The sequence below is a fragment of the Hippocampus comes genome, unplaced genomic scaffold (genome assembly GCF_001891065.2).
Source record: "Hippocampus comes isolate QL1 unplaced genomic scaffold, H_comes_QL1_v1.1 scaffold229, whole genome shotgun sequence".
Taxonomy (NCBI): Eukaryota; Metazoa; Chordata; class Actinopteri; order Syngnathiformes; family Syngnathidae; genus Hippocampus; species Hippocampus comes.
In genome coordinates this window covers 627272-654523 of record NW_017806060.1, presented here as the reverse complement: position 1 = coordinate 654523, position 27252 = coordinate 627272, and the positions used below count along the sequence as shown (strand labels likewise).

The following is a 27252-nucleotide window of genomic DNA, read 5'->3' as shown; positions in this document are numbered from 1 at the left end:
CCCGCCTCCACCGCCGCCCGCATGCGTGTCCCCCACCCTCTCGGACGCGTCTTCGCCATTCTCCTCCGTCCCGCCGTCTCCAGCTTCCAGCTTCCTGTCCTCGGTGTTGCCGGCCACGCCCACCATGCCGGGTAGCCCCACAGTCAACGCGCTGGGCCTCCCTAAAGGAAACGGCACTGTGTGAGTTCCCAAATCCATTTATTATTATTTTAGTTTATTTATTATTATTTTTTGAGTGTGATGCAGTCACAACTGCGGTTTGGTTTGACTCCGTGGATGCTTTCTCGTGGCGCTTGTGCAAAGCGGCGGATAGAATTACTGACAGACCAGAGGAGACGTTGCATTAACCATGTTACGTACATTCACGTGCGTTTTTCTTCTGCCAGTTTTTTTTTTCTCCACCGTCACCACTTTGTCAGTAAATATTCATCAGTTCACTTGCCTCCCTTCATCCTGGCATTCCTGCAGAGATAAAATGACCCGCTGAGGAATGTTGGAGCTGGACAAGTGCTGATGGAGGCCAGCTCGGGAATGGCGGATGGAATGGGGCTGCATGATTCTAATCATACAAATATCCATCCATCCATTTGACGATTTTCCGTTTATCCTCACAAGGGTCGCGGGGGGTGCTGGAGCCTATCCCGACCGTCTTCGGGCAGTGGGCGGGGGACACCCTGAACCGGTTGGCAGCCAATCGCAGGGCACACAGAGACGAACAACCATTTACCCTCACACTCACACATAGGGACAATTTGGAGTGTTCAATCAGCCTGCCATGCATGTTTTTGGAAGGTGGGAGGGAACCGGAGTACCCGGAGAAAACCCACGCAGGCCCGGGGAGAACATGCAAACTCCATACAGGGAGACCGGAGCTGCAATTGAACCCCGTACTTCTGCACTGTGAGGTTGACGCGCTAACCACTGGACCCACCGGGCTGCCCTTCATACAAATAATACCTGCTAAAAATGACTTCAACTATCATTCTATTTGCTTATTTGTTTCAAAACATAAATCGTTTCCTTGCAAGATGTCAAAAATAAGTTGACTAACATGACTAAAAATACATCAAGTCATTGTGAATTTCAATTTACAAAGGCTACCATTTTAGCAAATGTGGGAAAAAACCCACATCAATGAGCTAAATTATAGTTATATATGCAAACATGGATTTTTAGAAAATTAAAAAACATACATTTTGTCTGTGTCAATCGTATGCAGCTATATTGGCTGCGTTACTGTTTGCCTCTGAACCGGAACACAAAAGAGGGAGCATAACAGTCCGATCGTAGCCTCCCTCTGAAATTAATATGAAATTAAAAATAAACATGTTGGACATGCTTTGTCTGTAATAGCCAAGTCTACCTAAGTATTTACAAAACAATTGTCTGTATTTGGCGGACTTGGATTTTTTTCCTTTCCGTTTTCAAAAGAGCACCTCACCACATGTGTTTGTGTTGTCCGCGCAGCAAGGCCTTCCCCAAGAAGTCGCCGGCCACTCGCACGCCTCGCATGGCCTCCGACTCCGACATCCAGGGCTCCAAAGACGCCGTCATCCAGGACCTGGAGCGGAAACTGCGCTTTAAAGAGGAGCGCGTCAGCAACGGCCAACAGGTGTGTGTGTGTGTGTGTGTGTGTGTGTGTGTGTGTGTGTGTGTGTGTGTGTGTGTGTGTGTGTGTGTGTGCCCCCATCACAACTGCAGGGCCTCTTTAACATACGGCTACTAACAGTGTTAAACTGTGTTTGTGTGTGTGTGTGTGTGTGTGTGTTTGCGGCGCTACTCACACACACTAACCCGCGCTGCATCCATGCTTGCAGAGGCTAACCTACGAGGAGAAGATGGCTCGCAGGTTGCTGGGTGCCGACAGCGCCGCCACCGTCTTAAAGACGCAGGACGCCGAGGAGGAGCCCGCCGCCACGCAGGTACTCACTCATACGCACGAGTCGAGTCAACAGGTGGGGAGACCGTGCGGTCGGCTTTCAAGGAGCTTCCCGCACCATATGTTTTACCTTCCCGGTCTTGTCCCGATACTTTTGCACGGTTCAGCATTTTCTTCCAGTTTGACTTCCTGTTGCTGTCCCAATACTTTTTACACGGTGAAGAACAGTGTGCGTTTCAAATGGGTCGGATGCCGTATCGCTGGTCTTGGGCGGACCGACAAGATCCTGATTTTTCAGGACACCAAAATTTGGTTGAAAAAAAATAATAATAACAACACCCACACATGTGAACTGACCAAAAGAATATGAAAAGTACCAAATTGGGTCATTGGATATTTTGGTTCCACGGCACCAATAGATTGTTCCATTTTCACTTCCTGTAGGTGTCCCAATACTTTTGCACAATTCACATAGTGTGTGTTGAGCACTTGTCTGGGGGGGGTCTGACTCCGTGTTTTCTTTTCCCCTTTTCACTTCCCAATACTTTTGCACAGCACATTTGCTGCGTGTGATTCACTTCTTCGTGGTGTCCCAGTCCTTTTCTAGAATCGTGTTTTCGCTTCCTGGAAGTGTTCCAATTCTTTTGCAAAGGACATGCTGCATGCGATTCACTTCTTATAGGTGTCCCAATACTTTTGTGCAATCGTATTAAGTGTGCTTTTAGGGGGTCGGCCCCTTGTTTTCTTCGAATCTCACTCTTTGTTGGCGTCCCAATACTTTTGCCCAGTACATATTGTGGATTCAACGTGGCTTTCAAGGTGGCACCTTCATCTTTTCTCCCAGTGACACTTCCTGTGTGTGCGTCCCAATACTTTTTGCACAGCATTTTCAATACTGAGGTGTCTAAACTCAGGTCACATCTAAACATCGTAAAGTGGAGCGGCAGCCTCGCCGCAGCGGCGTGTCGATGCAGGAGGTGCGTGTCGCCTCCACCCAGCGGGCCTTGTTAATTCGAGGGCCGCACGCAGACGACCATTTTGTGTTCAATGGAAGCATTCACGGTCCCTGATGTGGAACCTTCGAGGTCCGATGCAAATCCATCGCCGTCTGACAATGAAGCAAGCGCACTTCCTGCTTCTTTTGGCACCAAGCATGCTCATCGCTCTGCTCCACGGGAAGTTGCTAAGGCAACTTTTTGAGATCCGCGCATGCCGCTACGTTAGCACGGAGATGATGAGCGCTCTCTCTCAATTTGTGTGCATTTGTGTGTGTGTGTCAGGAGTACAAGGTGTCCAGTTTCGAGCAGCGCCTGATCAGCGAGATCGAGTTCCGACTTGAGCGCTCGCCCGTCGAGGAGTCAGACGACGACGTGCAGCACGACGCGGAGCACGCGGCCGGCGACGGGGCCCCGCCCTCCTTCCACAACAAACTGAAACACTACAAAGTGTTTGAGGGCATGCCCGTCACCTTCAGCTGCAAAGTGCACGGAGACCCCAAACCAAAGGTGAGCGCAGGTCTTTCGGACATTGGGGGGGGGGAAGGAAATCTCGGCCGACTTCAACTGGATGTTCGCTTTGCGAATTGAAGCGCAGCTCCTCGTGCCAAATCTTTGTCTTTATTTAACGTTCGTGATGTGTCGCAGGTGTACTGGTTCAAAGATGGCAAGCAGATCTCCAAGCGCAGCGAGCACTACCGCATCGGCCGCGCCGCCGACGGCACGTGCACGCTGCACACGGCCGCCGCCTCCCTGGACGACGACGGCAACTACACCATCATGGCGGGAAACCCCGAGGTGGGAGGGCACAAAACACACTTGTTCCGCCTTGTACTTTCCCCACATTATTGATGTTGTACTTTCCTAAAAAGAAGAGAAACCACTGACAATGCACTTTCCTAAACGGAGAACAGAATATTGATGTTGCGCTCGCCTGAAAAAGGGAAAGAAAAATAGTCAAACAAAATTGTCCAGAGGTATGAAAGTGAGTGTGAATGCTCTTTTTTCCCCATTCCCGTAATTGAAAGTGCTTGTGTAGCAGCCAACCAGGAACTAACACAAAGGCTTTTTTCGCTGGTTGGTCCATTGCTTTTTAGCACTCTGAAATCACTCCGCCAGCCCCTCCTTTTCTTATTGGATTTGCCTTCTGATGTCACCGCGACGCGTTCAACTTGCGGAAAAGCGCCCCCCTTACACGGCCTTCTGTTCTCGCGCCGTCGTAGCACAAGCCCCGGAATGGTTTTGTTGATGGCACGCTGGATGATGCTAAGCGCAGTGTGAAAAGTCTTTCTTACCCCTCCTCCAAATTCCCTATAATGCACTTTATAGTTTGCGATATCTAGCATCTGCTTGAGGCTGCTTAACCTCAATCAAATGAGGTTACATTCTGTTCTAAAGTGTCTTGTAATAACTTGAAACGTGTTGCGTGTGTGTGTGCTGGGGGATGGGGGAGGAGTCTAAGTGGTTGTTTGTTTGGTGGCGCCCCTCCGTTGACTGTTGCTTGTATCCCACGCAGGGTCGGGTGAGCTGCACGGGCAGGATGATGGTGCAAGCCGTCAACCAGCGAGGTCGCAGCCAGCGCTCGGCGCCGGGACACATGCGCAGGTGAGAGACAACATTACACACACACACGTGTTTGGGCCTGCAGCGGCTTGCATCACACTTCTTTTGTGGAGCTCTTGTGCTAATGAGAGGGCAGAGTTGTTTTGCTTTCCTCTCCCTTGACTAAAGTGGTTGTTGACAGCTTGATGATAATGATGATGAAGAAATGTCATTAAAATGTGAAAGAAGTTGACTGAGTAATACTACTAACATCACAGTAAAATGTTCACAAAATAAAATTCGATCATCAAGTCATCGTTCATTTCTTGAATCTTTTTTTTTTTCCATCTCCCTCCAGGCCGAGGTCGCGGTCCCGAGACAGTGGCGACGAGAACGACAACATCCAGGAGCGCCACTTCCGCCCGCACTTCCTGCAGGCGCCCGGCGACCTCATTGTGCAGGAGGGACGACTTTGTCGCATGGACTGCAAGGTGGCACCCCGCCAGACTTCGTCCCCCACAACTACCCCTCCCCAAAAAATTTAAAAAAAAAAAAAAAAAAAGCAATTAAAGAAAAAATCAAAATTAACAGATAAATAAATGCAGCTCTAATTTCCACAAACACAACGCATCTTTCCAATTAGTCCAGATTTTTTTTTTTCCATCTCCCTCCAGGCCGAGGTCGCGGTCCCGAGACAGTGGCGACGAGAACGACAACATCCAGGAGCGCCACTTCCGCCCGCACTTCCTGCAGGCGCCCGGCGACCTCATTGTGCAGGAGGGACGACTTTGTCGCATGGACTGCAAGGTGGCACCCCGCCACACTTCCTCCGCGAAAATATTTTCAAAAAAAAAAAGCAGTTAAAGAAAAAAATCAAAATTAACAGATAAATAAATGCAGCCCTAATTTCCACAAACACAAGGCATCTTTCCAATTAGTCCAGCTTTCCATGTGAAAAAGATTAAATGGATGAAAATTGGATTTTTTTTCAAAAAAGTGTAAACATTTCTCTGAATTAAAAAGTACGTTATCCAAATAATATAAAAAAACGCTTGTGTTGTATCTCGTTTGAGTCTGAACTCAACTGCGTCTCACGACACTGGGACCATCTTCATTGTTTTTCCCATTTGTTGTTTTTCTTTTTTGTGTTCCACTCGCGTGTCGTCTCCCAGTCTCGCCTTTTCAGGAATTCTTTTCGCAAATGTCAAAAGGTAATAAAACACAACATCTTCCCGCTGTGACTCGAGCCCAGCGTCTGAATGCCAGCGCTATTTATAGCACACTTTTATTTACTTGCAAGCCGCATCGAGGCCGCTAAAACTTTCCAAAGAAAATTCCAGATGGAAGAAACTCAGCCAAAGCCACGCACACGCGCACACACACGCGTGCGTGCGCAGGCACGCGCTTGCGCACACAACTCTCACTTGATCACAAATATTTAAGACGATTGTTCACCTCTCGAGTTGCGTGCCTTAAATGTAGTACCATATTGTGCCACAACATATTGGGCAGCACTGAGCTGTACTTGAAGAGATGTGGTGTAATTTATGAGCAAGAACAAGAAGCAGCGACGCTGCCATAATGACCGTTGTTCAGTCAGCAACACTTTCGCTTTTATTTGGTTTTGACTTGCACATCATTTACTAGTTTGTTTTTCTACTTGGAGAATGCTTAATGTTTGTCAATGTTTTCATTTAGTTTGTATTTCTTTGGAGGTTTTGTGCTAATTTGTGAGGTACGAAATGAACAAAAAGAGTCTTGCAGTTTTAATACGAAAAACCGTGGCAAGATTTCTGCAAACAAAAATTACCCAAAACTGAATCACACGAAAACTGAGATGTATTCCCTTGTAGGAGGTATGCAAAAGGGTCTTGTAGGATTTAAATGCTGGTACACTACATCGCTGCACACTCAAAAGTGGTCTCTTAATTGCAGGTAAGCGGCCTGCCCACTCCGGACCTGCTGTGGCAGCTCAACGGTCAGACCATCCGGCCCGACTCGGCCCACAAGATGCTGGTGCGCGAGAATGGCGTTCACTCGCTGGTCATTGAGCCCGTGGGCGCCCGCGATGCCGGAGTCTACACGTGCATCGCCAGCAACCGCGCCGGGCAGAACTCCTTCAACCTGGAACTCATCGTCGCAGGTAAACGGACGCGTGAAAATGGGCTTACGTGTGTTTTATATTTTGTCGATTTGTCATTTTTTATTGGATTGAATAGGATTTCACATTCATAATCTTTTGCAAAAAAGATAAAATAGCCTGAGCTTCAATATTTCCTGTTTTCAAACTTCATGTTATCAAGTTGACAGATCAAACTAAATAGTGTGCTACCATCTAGTGGCCAACTGCGGAACTACACGTAAAATACTAAACGGGAGGCAGAGCAAAATATTTTAATGTTAAATGTGATTAATTTTTTTTGTCCCCAATTCAGCCAAAGAGCTGCACAAAGCTCCATCATTCACAGAGAAGCTCCAGAACACGAGCGTGGCCGAGGGGCACCCCGTGCGTCTGGAATGCCGCGTCAGTGGCGTCCCATACCCGCAGATTTTCTGGAAACGCGAGAATGAGTCGCTCACGCACAACACGGACAGAATTAGGTGGGCTGACACTGTGGAAAAATGCTTATTTCTTTAATGCTGCTCTCCTGACTCTTTATCTTTTTTTGGCCCAGCATGCACCAGGACAACTGCGGCTACCTGTGCATGATCATCCAGCCAGTCGCTCACGCACAACACGGACAGAATTAGGTGGGTTGACACTGTGGAAAGGTGATTATTATTTCTTTAATGCTGCTCTCCTGACTCTTATCTTTTCTCTGCGTCTGTGGTGGCGGGCTTGTTCGTGGATGGGCGTGGCCAGGCCAGTGGCAGCACCCGACGAGCGCGCGGAAGACCAAGTCGCTGCGTCCGTCCAGCAGCCGCTACGCCGCCTTGACAGAGCGCGGCCTGGACGTCAAAGCGGCCTTCTTCCCTGACAGTAGCCCTCTGCCGCCAGGATCCCTCGTGGAGAGCGATGACCTGTAGGGGGCGCCACTCCGGCCTTCTTCACACCTTCCTGCTTCTTCTTCTTCCTGTTTTTTTTTTTTTTTTTAAGTGACGAGCAAGTGCAAGATGGAAAAGGCGAGTGAGCAAGCAAACGAGGCCGGGCCTTCAAGGATCAGTACAAGGAAGTTGTGTGTCGGTTTTGGTTGTGGCAAGACGGACGGTTGTTGTTTCAGTTTGACGTGAACACTTTTCAGTGTCACAAATTGTCCAGTTTATTTTTGTATTTAAAAAAAAAAGACAATTTCCATAGCCAACATTTTAAATTATGTCATCAGTCTATATCACAACAACACTTTTTTTTTTTTTTTTGCATGTGATCTTGGGACACTCGCGTGTGTGTGTGCACCGTGCCAAAACATTTACCATCTTTCCTGTCATAAGCACATTATGATTAGTAGTTATTAATCCATCATCAAGCGTGTGTGTTTTTCATGCCAAGCCATGCCTGTATATGGATTTATCTCCACCGCTGATGTTTTATTAGTTCATGAACCTTGCAAATAAAGATTCTTACATCTCTCTTGTTGTAGAGAACACACACACACACACACAAACACACACACACACACAATATAAATCATACTGAAAAGGTTGTATCAGTGTATTAACAAAAATCAAGTGCTCTAAAATATTTTTACCAGAGATTTAACTTTTGTCTTATCACACAAAAATAAGTTTCGATTTTTCAAGAAAAAAAAAATCTTGCAAATATTTTTTTTTGTAATTTCACAGTGAAAACAATTCAACTCATGTCAGTTGTAATTTTAAAATGCCCCCAAGTGGAAATGCACTTGCACCTCCGGTACAGTAGGTGGCGGTGTGCGCTCTATTATCTGCCACTCGGTGACGCCATTGAGTCCATGTGTAAGTAGTAAAGAAAAAAATATGACGAGAGAAAGAAAGTCAAAGAAAATCAATAGTACAATTGTGACGAGCGTCGCTTGGAGGTTGGTTGTTAGCATAAAGTGCTTTTGCTTGAGGTACGTAAATGTTGTCGGCGCAGGAAGTGCACGCTGCTTGTTTTCGACGCGAGCGTCTACTTGCCTCATGCGACGTTGCCCTGAAATGTGGCGGCCAGTACGAACTTGCTCCTCCTGGCTTGCGTGGGACTATTCATTGTGGCTACTGTGGGCGCCGTGGCTCCGAGGAGGCTTTTGTATCGCTGGGCCTCACGGCGGTAGCGATCGCGTTCCTCCTCCAGGCTCGTGATGACGTCTGCCAGGCAGCGCCTTGGCCCGCCGCCGCCGCCGCCGATGGTGGCCCGCGGCAAATCCAAGCCCAGCACCAGATCTCGATCTGAACATCACAGACAGCCTGTCAGTTGACAAGTTGACATGACAGCATGCACTACTTGAGGTTTGAACATTTTGACATTTTAAACTTTTTACATTTAAATTAAATTCATTCCATTTTAATTAAATGATCCATCCATTTATTTTTTTCGAACCACTTATGCTCAGTTACTAAAAATGACATTTTTAAAGATGACAATCATGGTGATGGAGCCTTTGCTACGACGACGATGTCACTAACGATAAAAACAGCGAGAATTCTAACGAAAACTGTATTGATGAGGAAAATTATAACAACAAAAATGCAAATATTAACAACACAATTTATAATAATAATCCATGCATCCATTTTCCGAACCGTTTATCCTCAGAATCATAATAATGATAACGACGCTGATGTAAAGCTTTACCGTCGGCCATCATCTTGTCCACTTTGTCCTGCAGCGCGCTCTTCTCGGCCTCCAAGAAGGCAACCAGTCCCTCCAGTTTGTCATTGCGTCCTCTCGCCTCCGCCAGCTGCTCCCGAAGACGACTTTGCTCGCAAAGCTCCTGACGATGCAACACAGCACAGGAAGAAAAGAAAGCAGATTGTGTTCACTCCCACACCGGCGCAAACGGGCATTTGTACCTGCGCCCATCTACGAAATCACCAAAACTAACTCCATCCACGCGCATTGTGAGACAGCACGGAAATAGGGCTAGTACTGCTCCAGAGAGGCTCCTAATCTTCCAGTCAGGAGGTTTCTCAACAAATATTCAACCTTTGATCGTACCAAGTGTGAGTATAATTCCTCTCAAGTCATAAAAAAGCAGGCAGACATATGGTTTGTCTTTTTTAGGACAATCTCGAGTCTTCTATGAACATAGCATGCAGGTTTTTGGAATTTGTGAGGAGACGTTCAAACTCCACAAATGAAGGCCGGAGCTGAGATTTGAACCCGGAACCATAGTGTTCAAACCACTTGTGCACAGCGCCGCCCAGACAGCAAAACAAATGTTACAAAGAAGACGTACCGCTTTTATATGGCGAAGGTTCTCCTCCAAGTTTTGAATGACTTCCTGTTGACCCAGGATGACCTCCTTGGAGGCGGACAGCTTCCTGTAGGCCATGCTGAGCACGCGCTCCTTCACTGCCACCATCTGAGCCACGGCGCCGTCCTCGTTGCGGGAGGCCAGCTCGGCCGCCTCATCGCTGCGCGCCCGCCGCAGCTCCTCCAGTGTCCGCTCCAGCGTCCGCTCCAGCGCCCGATTGGCCTCCTGCGCCTCCGCCAACTGTGTCGCCCGCACGGTTTTAGAGACGTCGCCGTGACGGCACCCCCCCCCTCTTCCTGAAGTGCGACTAGCCTACTGGTGATCAACATGACACGTTATGGAAAAGCATTTTTTAAACACTGTTCATCTATGTGCAAAATCTGACAAAAATGGATAAAGTTTGACAAAAAAAACAATGACAAAATGTGGATTAAAATTGAGCAAAAAATAAATAAGACCAAATCTCATACAAAGAACAGGCAAAGAAACAAGCATAAAGATGACACAAAAAGTTGACAAAAACAGCTAAGGGAAAAAAAAGGCATAATCTGTCAAAAAACGACAACATGACAAAATGTAGACAAAGTATGGAATAACCAACAACCCTGAAAAAAAATCTGACAAAATTCCTGAGAATGACCTCATATTTTTTAGTGAAACAACAAACCTCCTATATGAATCTTCATCAGCATAGGGAGGCGGTCCTTCGTCATCAGTCTGTGTCGAGTGGTGGAACAAAGCAACGCCGATCTTTTTCCTCCCTGAGACTACATCACAATTATGGAAATCATATTATGCAAACGATACAGAACACACGCCTGTGACTATTGTTATATTGCTTGTCCAAATGTGTTGCTTCACCGTACGTGTTCAAACTATCTGTGAAACACTACAACTTGGATGCTAGTTTTATTAGCCAGTCTATGGTATTTTGTATTGTGTGTTAGCATTTAGCTATCCTTACGAATGTATGTGGTTTGGTTCAGCACACGATCTGCGAAGCTGCTACTTGCTGTGACGTTCGCTGCCATCAACCAGCGCTTGTCACTCAAATTGTTGCCTCGTTACTCCAAAAAGCTTGCCCGTTGGGGCACTCTTAAGTCTGGGCACCACACTTTTTTTTTTTTGTAGTTCATCATAACACATTTTTGAGAAACCAAGCTAACACGAGGTTTTGCAGATTTTGTTTCTGATGCCAGCTGGTAACATCTGACCTGTACTGAGGAAATGATCGCCAGAGTCCATCTGACGGGGCAGCACGGTCATGTATGGTGGCTCGGGCGAGACGTCTGCATGACATTGTCGCTTGGGTTTCCCCGCTGACAGCTTAGCATCGCGAAGGCTGACCGTGGTGTGCACCAGATCGCTGCAAGACAAACAGGAAGTCAAGAGATGGCAGGATAATTTTACACTCCTGTTGAAATGCTTACATCTTTTCAAAAGGAAAGTTAAAAAAAAATAATGGAAAATGAGATTAAGTGGTTGCATAAGTGTACACACCCTCTTATTATCACATTCAAAACTCTTAAGTTAGCTGCCACCATTTGGAATGCTTCTGATTAATCCTAAATAAAAGTCAGATGGAATTGATTACTAGAACATCGGAACTTTATTTAGGGTGAATCTGAATCACTTTATGGTTGTTTATTTAGGGTCACTATAGTTGTTTTTAGTGGGCGGGGCGTTATGATCCCTTAAAATTGGAATCTTCTATTTTTGTGGAAAATTCCAAGATTTGCGTTGACGGTGAGAACGCAATGAGACGATGAAGACCGACAAGCATTTTACCTGAAGAGTTTAGCAACCAGCGGCACTGAGTCCATCCCAAAATGGAGTCGGTAGCCCAGTTGGTCCAGCCGCTTCCTGAGGTGGTTTCTGGTCATGTCTACGCTGCTGTCCATGGTTGTGATCCAAAAACCAACCCACTATCGAAAACCACTTCCTAATTCGGCCTGTTTTTGAAGCGGTCCTGGAAAACGGTGACCAGAGGATGTCACTCGCATAGACACACACACATAGGCGCAGAGTCGCGCTTCTTTATGACCAACATCAAAGCTTCAAACGCTGAAGTCATCGTTTCACTTTTATTAATTGTTTACTATTTGTCCAAAGTCCCGCTTACTGTGGAGAACCAATCATGTCTCAAAGCACCACTTGTCTTCGTCATCCCCCTGGTGCGCTGAACTTTCTTTCTCGCTAACGAATCCGCTTCTTTGTGCCTTTCCCCTGCCGGTGGTGCGCCTTCACTTTTAGCGGTTAGTTTTCGGCAGTGTTGAGGCGCAGTGTTGAGGCTGGGGACGCTGATGCCAAGAGAGGACCGGTGTCATCACTGTTCACCAAAAAAAAAGATGATATCTGTACCAAATAAATAAACAAACAAACAGCCACGAACAAGTTGGAAGGACCTAACAAGGAAAGTGTGTGTTTGTGTGTGTGTGTGTGTGTGTGCGCAGTAAAACTGAGCTCCATGACGGTCACTCCGTCAGCGTTCTCCCAGCTCAGGAGAACCGCATCGTAAACAAGACCACAGATGACGTGTGCAAGCACAATCATGGAAACCATTGACTTTTATTGTTCAACAGCCTCTTAAAAACGTGCGATTCCCTCCAATGTTTATGAATTTCACAATCGGTCACACAAATGGTTGATTTCAATTTCAGAGAGTGGAACTAAAGGACCCCCCCCCCCGCCCCTCCCCCAAAACAACAAAAACAACCACAAAAATGTAATCAAGTACTGAGCAGGAGAGTTGTTAAGTTTGTCTTGGGCTCTTCAAAATGAACCGAATAATATTGACTCGATTCTGGATCTGAATGAGTACAGCAAACAGAATTATGCAAAGGAGCATTAAGGCCACAACAACAACAGTGAAATGACAAAGGAGGTTGGAATTTTTTTAATGAACAAAAAAAATATAGATATTTATTAAATATTCTGAACATAGGTGCCTTTTTCCCAAGTTGTAATATCGTGCACATCGTCGTTTCCAGTTAAAAAAAAAAAAAGAAAACTTAAGTTTCACAAAGGGCATTCCAAAATGTGCAAAAAGTGTTTTGTCATGTAAATAGTCAATTTAAGAGAAAATCTTGTCATGTTATCAAGAAAAATGACGTTGCAGCCCCAAATTAAAAAAAAAAAATTCTTGTAATATAATGATTTTCATGTTGTAAATTGGTTTGTTGATTGATTTGATTGAGTTGATTTTGTTGTCCTATTGGGGGCTATTTTCATGACACCAATGAATGCAGGGAAAAATAGGATGCAACCAATGACATATTCAGAGACATTTTTGTGTTTAAGGCTGCCTGAAAAGTCCAAGTTGTAAATGTGGGACCAGGAATATGCAGGGTTTCACTGTACTGTATTACAAAAACAGTGGACAGCTAAAATGGACACCAAAAAAACGGTCGCTAATTCTAACTGCTCAGTGTAGTTCATTCTAGGAAAAAAATGCAAATAAATCTCTCAGATCGCAAAAGAAATATTACGAAAATTCAAGTAGATACAAAAAAAAAAAAAGATCAAAAGAGATCAACCAAAGCAATAATTTCTCTCTCCCTCTAAAGATATATATTAGAAAAACTTCCAGCATGTTCACAAAAGCGAGGCAAACAGGCAAACGTGCTTTTGGGTTTTTTTTTTTTCCGTGATGGCGGAGTCACATTAAGGAGTGTGAGGTTACTGCAGCTGTCGAGGAGCAGTGTGTTCTTTTCTTTTTTTTTTCCCCCCTCCCAGTATAACAATAATAAACCACAAATAGAAAATAAAAACTGTTGAAATGTTAAGTCACTCTGGGGAAGCAGAGCTACGTCGGGGTGCGTTTGATTAGCAGCACGGCTCGTCCAGGCCGTCCAACATGACGGTTGGAAAGCCAACCTCAGATGAATTTTCGATGGTTCTGATGATATGTTGATAAAATCTCAAGGCGGGACGTGTAAAGGTCGCATCTCAATAAAGTACAACACGGTAGAACGTTTCATACAGACTCAGACCCCGGGCGCCTCAGAACTGTGAGGCACACATGCTAATCACTGCGCCGCCGTTGAGTTCAAGCAGCTGTCGAGGAGCAGTGTGTTCTTTTCTTTTTTTTTTCCCCCCTCCCAGTATAACAATAATAAACCACAAATAGAAAATAAAAACTGTTGAAATGTTAAGTCACTCTGGGGAAGCAGAGCTACGTCGGGGTGCGTTTGATTAGCAGCACGGCTCGTCCAGGCCGTCCAACATGACGGTTGGAAAGCCAACCTCAGATGAATTTTCGATGGTTCTGATGATATGTTTATAAAATCTCAAGGCGGGACGTGTAAAGGTTGCATCTCAATAAAGTACAACACGGTAAAACGTTTCATACAGACTCAAACGCCGGGCGCCTCAGAACTGTGAGGCACACATGCTAATCACTGCGCCGCCGTTGAGTTCAATTAAAAATATTCACATCAGAATAATTAAACGCAAAGAGAAATACTCACATTTCTTGAGATAGTGAATGATATGGGGTTTTCGAAGTTAGATCAAAATTTACCGCCCAAAAACTCCACAATGAACAATGTAAAAAAAAAAAAAAATTTTGATCTATGGACCTATGTTTAGTGAAAAGTAGTGCTTTGGCACCATGTGGTCTCAAGGAACTACGTTGAAGTAAACTGAAATGCTTCAGTCAAACAAATGTAGTGCTCTGGCACCATCTTGTTGCAGAGGAAATACAGTGAAGTGAATCCTGTGCCATCTATAGGTAGTTCGAAAACGTTTTAGAGGAGGTGTCGATGACTTGCAGAGGCAAGGCTCAGGCCTATCCCACGCAGGTTAGGCATGTCAATCATAATCAAAATAATTTTCTCGATAATTAAGTTTCACCTAAACTACGGAAATGACATTGTACAGCATGTTCTAGTTTACCGAGATGCACCTGTACTGCCTACCCCGTTTCAAAATTGCCGCCAATCAAGTGAGGGCGCGTGCCAGTTTAACCCTTGGAACTACCCCCCCCCCACCATTCACCCCCCAAAAAGGCCAGTCTTTGTTGAAATAAGTTAAAAAAAACAAAAACATATCTACTGTATATTAATGTATATTGTTTATCCGCAACTAAATCCTTTGTGTCCTTTATGTACAATAAAGTGATGAACAGTACAAGGCACACATTTAAGGGTATAAATAAAAAAAAAAAAATAAAAAAAAATGAAACAAAAGTAGTATGCGCAGGAGAGTTTTAGATGCTGTCCACGAAGCTTCCGGGAAACAGCCCCGTCCTACCGTTGCGCTGAAGCGTACCTTTGAACCAGCCGTCCTCGCGCTTCCGGTGCACAAACACCACGTCGCCCTCCTTCAGCTCCAGCTCGGCTTCGCTCTGCGGCGGATACGACACCACCACCCTGTACCTGGAGAGGGAGATGCAGAAACTCAAAATGAAGCGACTCGGACTCAGGCGCAAAACAAATAAATAGAAAGCATGCAAAATAAAGCTTGAAAAAAAAATATGCTGTACCTCTCACAGATGATGGGCCGCGCGTCATGCTGCAGCGATGACAACGAGGAGCACGGCTGGCGAGGGGGCGGCGCGATAGGCGCGCCTCCATCCAAGGCCGCGTTCCTCCGATCTACGGAGGGGTCAGACGAGGAAGCCGAGGATGAGGATGGAGATGGAGATGGAGAGGCGGCGACACCGGGGTCGGGATCCTGGCCAGAGGGAAGGGAGGGCTCGGGAGCCGCGGCGCCTTGAGCTGACTCCCCGGAGGCCGCTTGCTCCGCCTCCAGCGTGGGTGAGGAAGGCGGCGACTGACGAGACTTCTTCTTGTTGGATAGCATCTTCAGAAGACTTTTCTTTTCTCTCTGCGGCAACAACAAAACACTTTCGTCAAACCGAAGGAAAGGCTTTTTGAAAAGGGTTGGCGCCTCTTTTGCTACCTTCATGTCCTTGTCCAAGCGGCACGCGAGGGCCGCGCTGGTGGCGGCGGCACTGAGAGCGGAACCGTTGCCGGCGAGGACGGGCGCGGGCCTCGTGGCGTCACCCTCCAGGGAGGCGGCGCTGACGTTGGGCGGGGTGAGGGAGGCGGCGGCACACCCCAGGGCCGCCGCCGATGCCCGGGCGCAGCCCTGAGCGGGGCCAGTGGAAGGCTGGGGGCACGCGCTGAGGTGCGGGATGTAGGTTCCGGCCGGCGCCGACTGGATGGGCGGGACAGCGGCGGTGGGGCGGTCCTGACCGTGGCAGGCGGCTAAAAACACAAGTCAAAACTTTGATTGGTCTTTACTATTCGAAAGACGGCCAAATACTCCAATCGAGCCCCGTTGGGCGCACCTGTCCTGACGGCGTTGCGGGCCTGGTTCACCGTCATCTGCGAGCCGACGTGTTGCGGCGCTTTGGGCTGCTGGCCAGTGGCCGTCTGCACCGCCGTTACCGCCGCCGCGGGCTGAACGGCAGGGGCGACGGCGTTCACGGCGTGAGGGTGTTTGGCGGCGTCGGGGCCCGGCACGATGGCGACGTGGTGGCCGGACGAGGGGCTGACGATGGTGATCCCTCTGCCCGCCTGCGTGCAAAGGCTCATGGGCACTTTGGCCTGGCTGCTCCCCGACGCCGTCCTAAAAGTGGGGTGGGAAGCGTAGGCTTCGTTAGAAACGTCTCTCACACACACACACACCAATAAGTAAATACAATCTCGGATCGAAAGGAAGGAAAATGGAGAGAATAAAAGGGAATACGGTGTAGTGACGGCCTCCTTAAACATGACAAATTACAGCCTGACCTGAGGAACTTGGACATGTAAAATGGCTTTGGCAAGAATTTCAATTGCTTCCAAATGTGCAATCTGGACGCAAATGAACACCGAAGCTGCGAAAAAAGTAAAACTGTCCAAAACAATCGTTTTTGTGAGATGTCAGCAAAGTTTCTCGTCAGCTGTCTTTTCTTGGTGACGCCACAACAGAAGCGTCGAGGCCATTGCAAATGGGGAAAGTGTGATGATACCCATAGCAGAAGAAAAAGGAACTTCTGGTGACAGAAAAGCTCCGAGCTCCATTTTCATTTCTTCAGAGCCGTATGTATAAATTGCCACAAGATGACGGTTGCTGTCCCCTTCCGGTTTTAATTTCCAAAACAATGGGACACCAATGCTATTGGTTAGCCTATCATGTTTTGTACCGTTTGTTAGCATTATGCTAAACGGACTTTCTGATGGCAAAGCTTGGTGATTGTTTTCGATAAAAACGTGTCATTTTCTTTGTTTTGTTTAATTCAACGCTAAACTTCAACTGGGAGTTGCATTAAACAGCTCCAGGCCGTATTTTGGAAAAATTGTTCGCTAAGTGGTTCTTTTGAATTCAGTCGAGGTCACGGCCACCATGCGCTGGCTACACCTCACATTTTTGCATGCAAATAAAAGCAAGAAAGTCAGCGAAAGATGGCTCAAAAAAAAAAAAAAATTGCTTGGTGCCAACAATCCACAAGATGGCGCCGAAGCAACACTTTTATTGCCTTGGCCTGAGCCGATGGATTACGTCTTTGGCAGTCCCCGAGTGCATTAAAAACCCGTAAACCGCACAAAAACCAAAACCTGTCAACCTCCGACCGACCTGCTGACTGGGCTCATGTAGTTCCCCGGGAAAACGCCGATCTTGCCGGTGTGCATGGAGGTGCCCTTGAACCAGCCGTCCTGACAGCGCTCCAGCACCAGAAACATCTCACCCTTCCTCAGCTCCAGCTCGTCCTCCTTGCGGGGGGCGTAGGGGAACATGGCCACATAGCTACAGCCGCAAAGCAAACACATCAAAGACGCACGTCGGTAGAAGCAAACACGGGAAGTTTGCCTTTTCTCACAGCGCGGACCCTCCGGGACCGATGCCTCCCCCTCAACCCCGGTGACACGGAATTTGTGGGTCACAGCCGGCGAGGAGTCACAGCTGGGATGCTGTCGGCACGAAATCCCAGGGAGACGTGTGACGTGTGTGCAAAAGCGGACGCAGATGGCGGCGGCGGAGCGGGCTCAGGGAGTGGGGCGGTGGGGGGCATCTAATTCTAAACAGGTACGAGTGCGCTGCCTTGGGGGAGGTTTTACAAGTCAAGGCTGATTCACAGACCCGCTCAAGGGCCACATTTGATTTTTAAAATGGTAAGTAATAAGTCAATGTACTTTTTAATCTTATTGATACTGATGTTACAGCTGTATATAATTTGTCCAACCGTTCCCGGGGTGTACCTGGCCTCCAGCGAGGCTCACCTGGGAACCTCATGAGGACAAGCGCTAGGAAAAAAAAAAAGGGATGCTCGGAGGGCTGCTTTCGCAGGCGGCACGGCTGTTTTTTCCAACTCACACTGTGGGTCTTTGTCTGCCGCCCTGGTCGCCGAGGCTGGGGGAGGGTCTTTGGCCCGCCACCAGCGAGTACCCAGCGCCTCCGGCGGACGACTGCGGCGGAGGAGGCGGCCGTGGCGGGAGAGCATCCTGCGGGGATGACGGGAGAGAACGGGAAAGACGATCATCCGTATGATTGCGGGGGGGAGATGCGCCACAGTCCTGTCGGGAGCGGGTACTGCTTGGTTTTAGAAAACACGATGGGATAAAGGCACTTTTCTTATCAAAAAAAAGAGAACGCCAGGACAATTCAATGCACTGAAAGGATGTCAAGTAAATGCTGAGCAGGCTCCATGGCGAGTCATTTGAGCATTTAGTCAGTCAAGAATAAAATGTGAAAAAGGTGGCAAGAGATGAGAGACTGGAAGAGTCACAAAAAGGCATCAACATGGACAGCCTTGTTCATCTGGTTTGAATTTTGCCATTCGGCTCACGACACGGCAAGTTTGTGCACTCACTGAAACATTCCAAAGTTGGACATTTCAACTCAAAAGTGAAAAGGGAAAGTTTTGAGTGTTATTTCAGGTTCCTCCTGAAACATCAGCCCGAGCCAAAACACGGCAAACTTTTTCAAAGCCTTTCCCGAATGCCAGTAACGATGCACGTCCAGCCGACCTCTACTTTGCCTTCCATTTTGTACTTTTGGCTTGTTTGTTTGTTGCTAGGAGACGGCGCAGCTGCGCAAGCGGCAGCGCTGCCGTCCCAGAATTTAACGCGGACCACATGAAATGACAAATCGCAACTCGGACTCTTTTTGGCGCACGTAACGAAGGCAAAATCCCCCTGTTACCCTTTTCAGCGCTATAACTGTATCCACGTGTGTGCCTGTCGAGTTCACGCAGCTCGACGGTGAGATCAGCGGCAACCTGTTCACAAGTCAATGAAATGAGCGGCCGTGTGATAGCGTCCACGTAACGCCCCACCACCCCCACCCCAGACCCCTTTGAAAGTTATGCGCACGAGGGTCCGAGCGTGTGACGGTCGACTGGCGACGCTGGAGCTGAGATAATTAGGCCGCCTGCGGGTTACAGGAATCATCTGTACAAAAACATCACGTAGGGCTCCCAAGTGAAGCGGAGAGCTCCACCTTTTGTGTGCGCATTCCTGCTCATTCACCAACTCGGCATGCCAGCGTGTACACACACACACACGCACACACACACACGCACGCACACACACACACACACACACACACACACACACACACACACACACACACACACACACACACACACACACACAAACCACACACAGGAAGTTTGTGTGTGCTTTTGTGTAGGCTGAGAGCTATTAGAGCTCCTTTTTTTCTCAGTTTGGATGTGTGGAAAGTATATTAGTAGATTTTGCTCCGTTTCGCTTGCATATCTCGTGAGACGGGGCGAGCTTCGAAAGCAGGGATGGGGAAACTAGCAAGGCGCATCTGGAGCGGCCCGTGAGAAATTTTTTAAAAATAAAAATGTTTACTCTAGTGAGGAGTTTTAAGTTGTAATAACAGTGTTCACCGCTAGATGGCAGATAGAAATGCAACCCGGCCTTGTTTTGAGAGATCTCAACATAAGTGAGCACTACAATCTTAAAACAAACTTGGGTGATGGGTTTTGTTTTGTTTTGTTTTGTTTTTTTGTTAAAAGAACTGTTTACATTTCATTTTAGGACAGGTGGAACCTAATTATTATTATCATTATGATTATCATGATTATTAATTAAGTTATTTTTTTTGCTGTGAGAGATGGAAAAAAAAAAGGATTGTGGTACGATGACTTGTGAGTTAAATGTATTCCGTGACTAAGCTCGACTCACCTCAATTTGCTTAAATAAAAAAAAAAAAAAAAAAAATCAAATTTCCCGATTGAAATTCAAACATGGACAAACGTGTCCATCTCAAGAATATACTTCTGTTTGGAGACTTTTCCAAACTCACTAACCACTGTTTATCGATGTTTTTTTTTTGTTTTTTTTTTTTTACAAGCAATGCGCACCGACTCCAGCTACTTTTGGTGGCGTTATTGGCCACTTGTGAGACTCCCTCCACAGGAGTTGTTGTTCAACACTCCATGTCCAGACTGCATATAAATACAGTGAAGCCACCACTTGCCACGTACAATAATTTAACCGCTTATATTATTATACTTACATCTTGTTGTCTTCCAATGTTGTAAAACAGTGAACGTAAAAGACTTACAAAGTCATATAATTTCATGCTTGTTGGTTAGGCCGGCAATCCAGAGACAACTATTTGTAGACAAGCAATTGAAAAGCACTTTTTTTTTTTTAATCATATGTGGCCTTTAAAGAGTGAAACAATCCACGCACAAGTTTGTGGCAACAATGAAACATGCGCCTTCACCTTGCTTTGGCAGAGGTCTGCACCTACCAGTGGAATGGGTGTGTAGCTGGTCTCTGGCGGAAACGTGAAGACCGTCGCCGTGGTGACGGGACTGCTCGGGGGCGGTGTCACGATCAGTCCGGTTGTGCAAATGTGCACCTTTCAAACAGGACAGGACAGGACAATTGAGGCTCGACAAACACGACGGCAAATTCTTCTCGGCTTGCGAAGGTCACATGACCATTTCTGCCAGAACAATTGCAATTGGACATTTTCCTGAAATCGTTCAGCCCTACCGAGAACATTGCGACCATGACATACGAGCACCTGTACTTGAGTTGTACAAGAACAAAACATGTCATAAATGGGACAGATTGTAAATATTGTCCCCCCAGGACATACTTTGCCCTGTCCCGATTCAATAATGTCGAGCGTCATAACAGAAGCCGCAGGTTCACCGAGGCGTCACATTGTGTGATCTTGCTTCTGGCCGAGGCGGCGACCGCAACTCTTCCGATTGGCCGATCGCAATCAGGTGACACGCGCGACACCTGATTGGCCCGACTCTCGGGTGAGAGCGCGGCGGTGTCGTGGTAACGAGCCCCCAGTGGCGCTGGCACATTATCTCCCTGGGGCCTGTGCGCTCGCTCGTTCGCTCGCTCTCCCTACGCATGACTGCACCAGGCCGGGACGCCTCTTAAGGTGAACCTCCAACTGCATCTGCAGTCCCTAAAATGTCTCTTCAAGTCATTTTCCTGCCAGACTTGACGCGATTGTGCTTTATGGCGTCAACCGCGGCACTTTGACGGCAGGCGTGACGCTGGCTTTTAAAATACTCCTCCTCTGGGCGACAGGAGCCGACCTTTGTTGTCTTTTGTCTGCCTGCTGGAAAGATCAGTAAGGTGGAGGTGGGAGGAGGAGGAGGGGTGTGTGTGTGTGTGTGTGTGTGTGTGTGTGGTAGTCAGCATCCCCATTGTGTGAGGCATAAACACCTATTTCCCAAAGGCCAATTCCACCTTAAAAATAGGTTTTCATATGCATTTTGCATGTTCGTTCACATGCAAACAACAGATTTCAGGTACTGACAACCAAATGTTCACCATTTTATCCTGACGAGAGCAGATTTGATTGTTTTTACTTTTGTTACAGGGGACTTCTTATTGGAAATGTAGTTTTTAGTTGCTCGCAAGTCACATGACTTGATTCGAGTGATGATATTGTAGTCGGCAATTTTAAGACTTAGACTGCTAAAGACATCGAAGCGACATTCATGTCCTACCTGAGCTAACTGTTATGCTTTTAGGACAGTCGAGATCTAGCTAGTCTCTTTTTGTGAGAGGGTCATGTTTGAGTTTTTCCTCAATGTAAGTCACAGAGCGATTAGTGCATTCCTCCGCTTCTCGCTATTATTTCAGTGCTCTTTAAGCACCTTTAACTGACGCTGGCCGCCCATTTGGGTCTATTCGCAGCGCAGGCGGCCTCAGACAAATTGGCACGTCTGCGAGCGTGTCTAACCACGTCCAAAACCTCCAGCAGCTGCCGACCATAAAGCAGCTGCTGTCATGTCTGGCTCGCTGCGTGGGGACCCGGAGGGCCCGAAGACGTTTTTCACAGGCGAGTGGAGTCATGCAGCCACGCATTGCTTGAATCCTCGGCCGGAGCATTTTTGGCATGATGTCACAAGACTGTCCTGTGTTTTTGCCTGGATTCGTCATACTGAAGCAAATTTCATCATAATATTCTGGTTGGATGCAACAAGGGGCTGATTCATTTAAAAACAAACACCTGTTCTCATTTCTTGATGCTTTTTTTTTTTTTTTTGGTTGACTATTTTGCCGCCATCTTGTGGCATCTTGACATCAAGGAACTAATGCGCTCAGAGGGTTCATTTAAACAAAAGTAGTGCTTTGATGCTTCCATGACAAGAAGGAAGGATACTATAAAAAAAATGTTCATCGTGGTGTGAGTGCAAGGCGGACATCTGTAGTTTCCTCTCGGCATGTTACCTGTGAAGGCGCGCTGCACGAAAGCCCCCCGCTGATCTCGCCGATGCGGGCGGCGGCGGTGGGGTTGCTGGAGCTGATGAGCACCGGGCCGCTGATCTCCATGGAGTGGCGTTGCGGGGGCGGAGCCAGCATGGGCTTGTGGGACATGGTCAGGGAGGTGAAGGAATGTCGCTTCTTGGTGTTCTTCTTGTCCCGATGGCCGCCGTTGCTCTGGGGCCCCGAGGAGGCCCCCTCGCCCGGCTCGCCGTTGGGGTCGGAGGGCTTGTCCGACTCGATGAGCTGCCGGGCCGCCGAGTTGAACTACCAGGGAGGAGAAAATGGAAAGGGAAGGTGAGGTGGGCTTAAGCGTGGTGCACAGATTTATCGCCAATTCGGCTGGATTTGAGCCTTTTACCCTCCCCTTCTGATCAAAGTCAGCTATGGCCTGATTATCCACAGACTTGGTGACTGGGATGTAAAACGGAGTGATACCCAATCGGGAAGCTTGCTGCTGAAGCTGGCACGGTTGCCAGCCGCAAAAAAAAAAAAAAAAAAGAACCTTATTTGTTGAGTGTTGGTACTGTGTAACGTAGCTTTACACAATAGAAAATGACAAGGAGAAGAATTGCTAAACGCACTGTTGTGACCAGAAAAGCTAACAGCTTAGCTTTCAGCAGATTATTTCGTATGAATAAAAACGTTTTTTAAATTACCATCCCTTGCACGCGAGACGATACCACACGCGATAAGAGCAGCCAGAACACACATGGTGGTTATTATAATTTTTTCTTTTGGAAAAAAATCGGTGAATCTAGTTTCCGCCGGCTTTACCAAGACCCAGAATGTTAAATCAGTAAATTGTTGAAGCAGTTTGGTGTGGAAGATCCTCATCAACAGGCATTCCCGGTCCCCAAAGAGGGATTTTAACGAGCCGGCTATGAAACTGTCGACTCTGTGACCCGTTTCATGTGCTCTGATGTGCGCGACTCAAAGCAGAAGCACTCTAATCACAGTCTCTTCCCAGCGTCGTTGCACCCGAGCAGGTTCATCGACGCTACATAAAAGTTAGGAATTTGACTCCAACGCAGTGCCGCTTCGTTGTCGACACGTCTGCCCAGTAAATCAAGACAGGCAGAAGTGATTGGAAAAAAAAAATCAAGTCAGGCAGAGGACTGTAAAGTCATATCAGGTTCGGATGAGCTTGACCAGTCACCCTAAGACGTTAACTTACTTTTTCTTTCCTTGTGTACAAATACCGTCGTCGGTTGTACACAAGGAACCAAACCAAATAAATGCTTTTTGAACGCCTCATGAACTTGTCAGGTCCGCTTCACCACCCCTCACCCTTTGATTCTGTGTCACGCCATGAATAGAGAACAGCCACACGGTAAAACAGGCAGTGTGAAAACGGGCCTAATAAACCCAATAAAAGCAACACAAGCCCCAAAGAAAACAGCAAAATAAAGACTTTTTTTTTAATAGCTCCGCGCAGCGCTATTTCTGAGCTCGCCACCTCAAACCGTCAAATAAAGTCTAAAAATACGCCTTTGAACAGGAAGCCACCTCGGCGGCGGGTGACCTGGATCGCAGCGCTTTCTGTGAATGCTAATTTCTGCCGCGGCCCGTTTTTCTTACCTCCACGTATGAGATGGGGAAAATTCCAATTTTGTCTCCCAGCATTCCCTCCGCCCAGTTCTCGTCCACCCGGCGGATGACAGTGAGAATGTCATCCTGGAAAAAGAAAAGGATTTTTGTTCTGTGAAAACCTGAATCTCACCAGTCTGTTATCTTTCATTAGTCGCATTTCTCTTGGTTGCACTGCTTTGCTGATTATGTGTTGCCAGGTCAATCTAATCTGCGCAGAGCCTTCAGAATCAATAGTGCTGGCCCAGGTCACTTGGAGCAATGAGACGTTCCCTTTAACTAATCAGATTTCAAATTTTCATCCTCACAGGACGAGCGAACTGGGCCTCGATGATGGCATCAATTTTACATCCTCTAATTTTTTGGTTGGAGCAAAACTAGTTCAAAAGCCAACTCCGACAGGGAAAACATGTCTGCCGTGATCTGTAGAAAATTATATTGGTCAGTGTTAGGATTGCTCTCTCTTTTTTGGGGGGTTTTCTTAATGTTATGAGATAAATTTTGATTTCGAACTGCTCCAGTCGCATGCTGTGTGAGATTGTGTTTTTGTACGGTCCTGATGGTTTCACTCCAAGATGGAGTCAAGATGTCGCACGATGCAGAGCTGAAACGCTGTCTCCACATAATGAGCCTGGTCTCGCTATATATACAGGATTTTCGTCATGCCGAGCCTAATTACAGCCGTTCATCAGGAAGCCAGACAGAATGTAATTATCATGCATTTCTTTAGGGCGCCGTAAACGACATAAACGCGCGCGCTTGAACGGCTACCTTGGCGAACGGCAGGCAGTCCTTGTCGGCCTCCTTGTCCTTGAGCTCAAAGTCGTAGAGCGCCTTGCACTGGGGCGGCGGCTGCGGCAGCGGCTTGATGACTTGCACAAAGTTGGTGGGGAAGAAGCCGTGCAGGCCGCCCAGCTCGCCGTGGTACCAGTTCTCGTCCACCTGACGGCGCAGGATGATGACGTCGCCCTTGCTGAACTTGAGATCGCCCGGCTCCTTGCCATCGTAGTTGTAGAGTGCTTTGGCGCACGGCAGCTGGGGCATGCCCTGCAATATTAAAGTGGCACGACGATAAATAGATCGCCGCACAAACGCCCGCGCTCGGCTGTTTAGTTTATCTCGCAACGGCACGGCAATCGCAGAGTCTCCTTGCGATTTTATTTTGTGGTGAATGACTCGTGAGAACGTTACACAAACACTCAAACGCAACCATCGCGCCTCCATTTGTGTCCGGCAACAGTGCAAGCTTCAGTGAGCTTCCTAAATGGCCATTGTTCCATTCACGGAGTCGGTGGCTTGGCCCCACTCAGCGTTGACCACACACAGAAGGGTTTGCGCCATTGCAAATCAGGGAGGAAAGAACCATTCTAAACATACCCCGCGACGCAGGATAATGGGTAAGCTTTCGGTGACATCAGACAGACTTTGAGAGCAGGGGAGACCAACTATTGACTTCTGGCGCAGTGATACCAGTTGGTGCTGATGCAAGATGAGAATCAGCTGCCTTACGAGGTAGTTCGCATCAGAGGCAGAATGTCAAAACAAAACACTCGAGACTCACTAGCCCTGCTCTTTTGTATTGAAAGCAATGTCCCGCTTTGCTAAGTTCTGCCTCAAAAGTGGACAGCCAAACAAACCCCGGCTCGACTTTCACCCCTCTGATGCGGTAATGAAGCCAGAAGCCAGTTTGAAAGCAGTTATTGGCGCCATAGTGTTGTGACTTAAAGCCCTCTTTACACCGCCTGTAAAAGTCGGCATTTATCCGCCTTTTTTCCGGATCGCTGTTCCTTAAAAACAGCACTGACGTGAAAGGGGGATACTAAGTTGTGCCGGCAGTATTACGCAATTGGCGGTGTCGTATCAGAGCCAAGCGTGCAATGCACACAAGGGTACGAAGTTAATTCGCACTTCTTATTACACTAATTCCTCCTCAGTGATTGTACTAAAAGCGGTTGTGTTGCAACAAAATGGGATGTGTTATTTTGGGGTATCGTGCAGCACCCGTAATACAAAGATTTGTTGAAATTAGTTTTGTCTTTTTTTTTTTTTATATGTGTATGCCACAAGATGGCAGCAGAGCATTGCTTTTGTATAAACGAAACACCTCAACTTGCTCCTACATAGTTCCTTGTTCGCAAGATGGCACAAAATGGGACCAAAGAAATATGTTCATTGCTCTTGACTGAGTCGTAAAACAGCATCGGTATCTTTTTCAATAAATAAAGGAACCCCCCCCCCCCCCCCCAAAAAAAAAAAAAGTGAACCTGCAGATTCCAGACCGCAAATACACAGGGATTTTCTGGGACATGAACACGTGGAGACAAGGTTAAAAAGTTAAGCAAAGCAAATACAGGATGTATCAGGCAAAGATGAAAATACTAAAATTGAATATTTTCCTTTCTCTGAACTTGGCTTTGTATGTGGAAAATGAAAAGAAAAAAAATCATTGCTGAAACACATTTCTGGAAGGTACCACACAGATTTTCAGACTATAGTGAAGGCCCAATGCAACATATTGAAGGATTTTATTTATCTATTCAAAAAGTTAAAAAAAAAAAAAAAAAAAAGAACCTAGATCAAGAACTGACGTCCCAAAGTCTGAAAGATTTGTGTCCCTGACTAAGACTTTGAGAAGTCCAGTCCGTTCATCCCGCCACCCCCACCTCAACCGCCTCCGAAGGAGGTTTTGTATCTTGGCCCCAAAACCCTGAAAGGGCCAATCAGGGGATGACAATCCAAGGAAAGAGGGCCAAACCAGTAGGGGGGGTTCCCCATTCAGCGTTGGAGTTGACTATAAGGGAAGCTTCTGCAAAACAGCCACCATTTATCCTGCTGATTGCTGGACATCTTCGCCAGTGATGTGAATCCCAAACACTTTGGAAGTGAAGCGTCATGGACGTGGGGAACTAGGGAGCGAAGGGGTTAAAACGGAATTTGGGAGGCTCGATGGTCTCGCTGGGGGCTAAGGAGGCGTTGGGGAGAATGAAAGTACAGAACGAGCGGTGATGGTGAGCCGGTCTGACGTTACCCCGCTGCACACAATCACACACACCCAAGCACAGAACCAATGAGGCCACGCCGATTGCCTCGCCTCGGCCGGGAGCAGAAACGTTGAGGAGGAGGAGGAGGAGGAGGAGTCTCCCTGCATTTTGTACTGGAACTGGGCC

The 27252-nt window shown here is 47.2% G+C and overlaps 3 protein-coding genes across 3 annotated transcripts in view; 1 reads left to right on the top strand and 2 right to left on the bottom strand.

Annotated features, from left to right (window-relative positions):
* The window catches only part of palld (palladin, cytoskeletal associated protein), a 16704-nt gene extending 8720 nt beyond the window's left edge, over positions 1 to 7984 (top strand). The window contains 11 exon segments of the mRNA XM_019893153.1: positions 1 to 180; positions 1468 to 1612; positions 1818 to 1922; positions 3160 to 3384; positions 3523 to 3672; positions 4391 to 4479; positions 4775 to 4907; positions 6352 to 6559; positions 6852 to 7017; positions 7092 to 7180; positions 7280 to 7984. The exon segment at positions 1 to 180 is cut by the window's left edge and continues 13 nt beyond it. Of these exon segments, the coding sequence (XP_019748712.1) occupies positions 1 to 180; positions 1468 to 1612; positions 1818 to 1922; positions 3160 to 3384; positions 3523 to 3672; positions 4391 to 4479; positions 4775 to 4907; positions 6352 to 6559; positions 6852 to 7017; positions 7092 to 7180; positions 7280 to 7443 (1654 nt within the window). The 3' untranslated portion in view covers positions 7444 to 7984.
* A 232-nt stretch (positions 7985 to 8216) lies between these two features.
* Positions 8217 to 11689, bottom strand: LOC109529711 (centrosomal protein of 135 kDa-like). The gene is made up of 5 exons (XM_019893124.1): positions 11577 to 11689; positions 11136 to 11154; positions 9771 to 10100; positions 9167 to 9305; positions 8217 to 8760 (listed from the first exon to the last, which is right to left on the bottom strand). The coding sequence occupies exons 1-5, from the start codon at positions 11687 to 11689 to the stop codon at positions 8510 to 8512; spliced, it is 852 nt and encodes a 283-aa protein (XP_019748683.1). The 3' UTR covers positions 8217 to 8509.
* A 2181-nt stretch (positions 11690 to 13870) lies between these two features.
* Positions 13871 to 27252, bottom strand: part of sh3rf1 (SH3 domain containing ring finger 1) — a 35938-nt gene continuing 22556 nt past the window's right edge. The window contains exons 3-12 of the mRNA XM_019893129.1: positions 24857 to 25132; positions 24077 to 24172; positions 22463 to 22762; positions 20505 to 20615; positions 18093 to 18220; positions 17355 to 17525; positions 16084 to 16364; positions 15693 to 16000; positions 15274 to 15617; positions 13871 to 15166 (exon numbers count right to left, since the gene is read on the bottom strand). Of these exons, the coding sequence (XP_019748688.1) occupies positions 14998 to 15166; positions 15274 to 15617; positions 15693 to 16000; positions 16084 to 16364; positions 17355 to 17525; positions 18093 to 18220; positions 20505 to 20615; positions 22463 to 22762; positions 24077 to 24172; positions 24857 to 25132 (2184 nt within the window). The 3' untranslated portion in view covers positions 13871 to 14997. The remainder of the gene's footprint in view (positions 15167 to 15273; positions 15618 to 15692; positions 16001 to 16083; positions 16365 to 17354; positions 17526 to 18092; positions 18221 to 20504; positions 20616 to 22462; positions 22763 to 24076; positions 24173 to 24856; positions 25133 to 27252) is intronic.

What these genes read in the sequence shown, in the direction of transcription:
- LOC109529711 (XM_019893124.1), bottom strand. Translation starts at nt 11,689, where the DNA reads ATGGACAGCAGCGTAGACATGACCAGAAACCACCTCAGGAAGCGGCTG. An exon ending in ACCTTCGCCATATAAAAGCG is followed by an intron (nt 9,306 to 9,770) that starts GTACGTCTTCTT and finishes TTGCATCGTCAG; the next exon opens with GAGCTTTGCGAGCAAAGTCG. An exon ending in GGACAAGATGATGGCCGACG is followed by an intron (nt 8,761 to 9,166) that starts GTAAAGCTTTAC and finishes TGTGATGTTCAG; the next exon opens with ATCGAGATCTGGTGCTGGGC.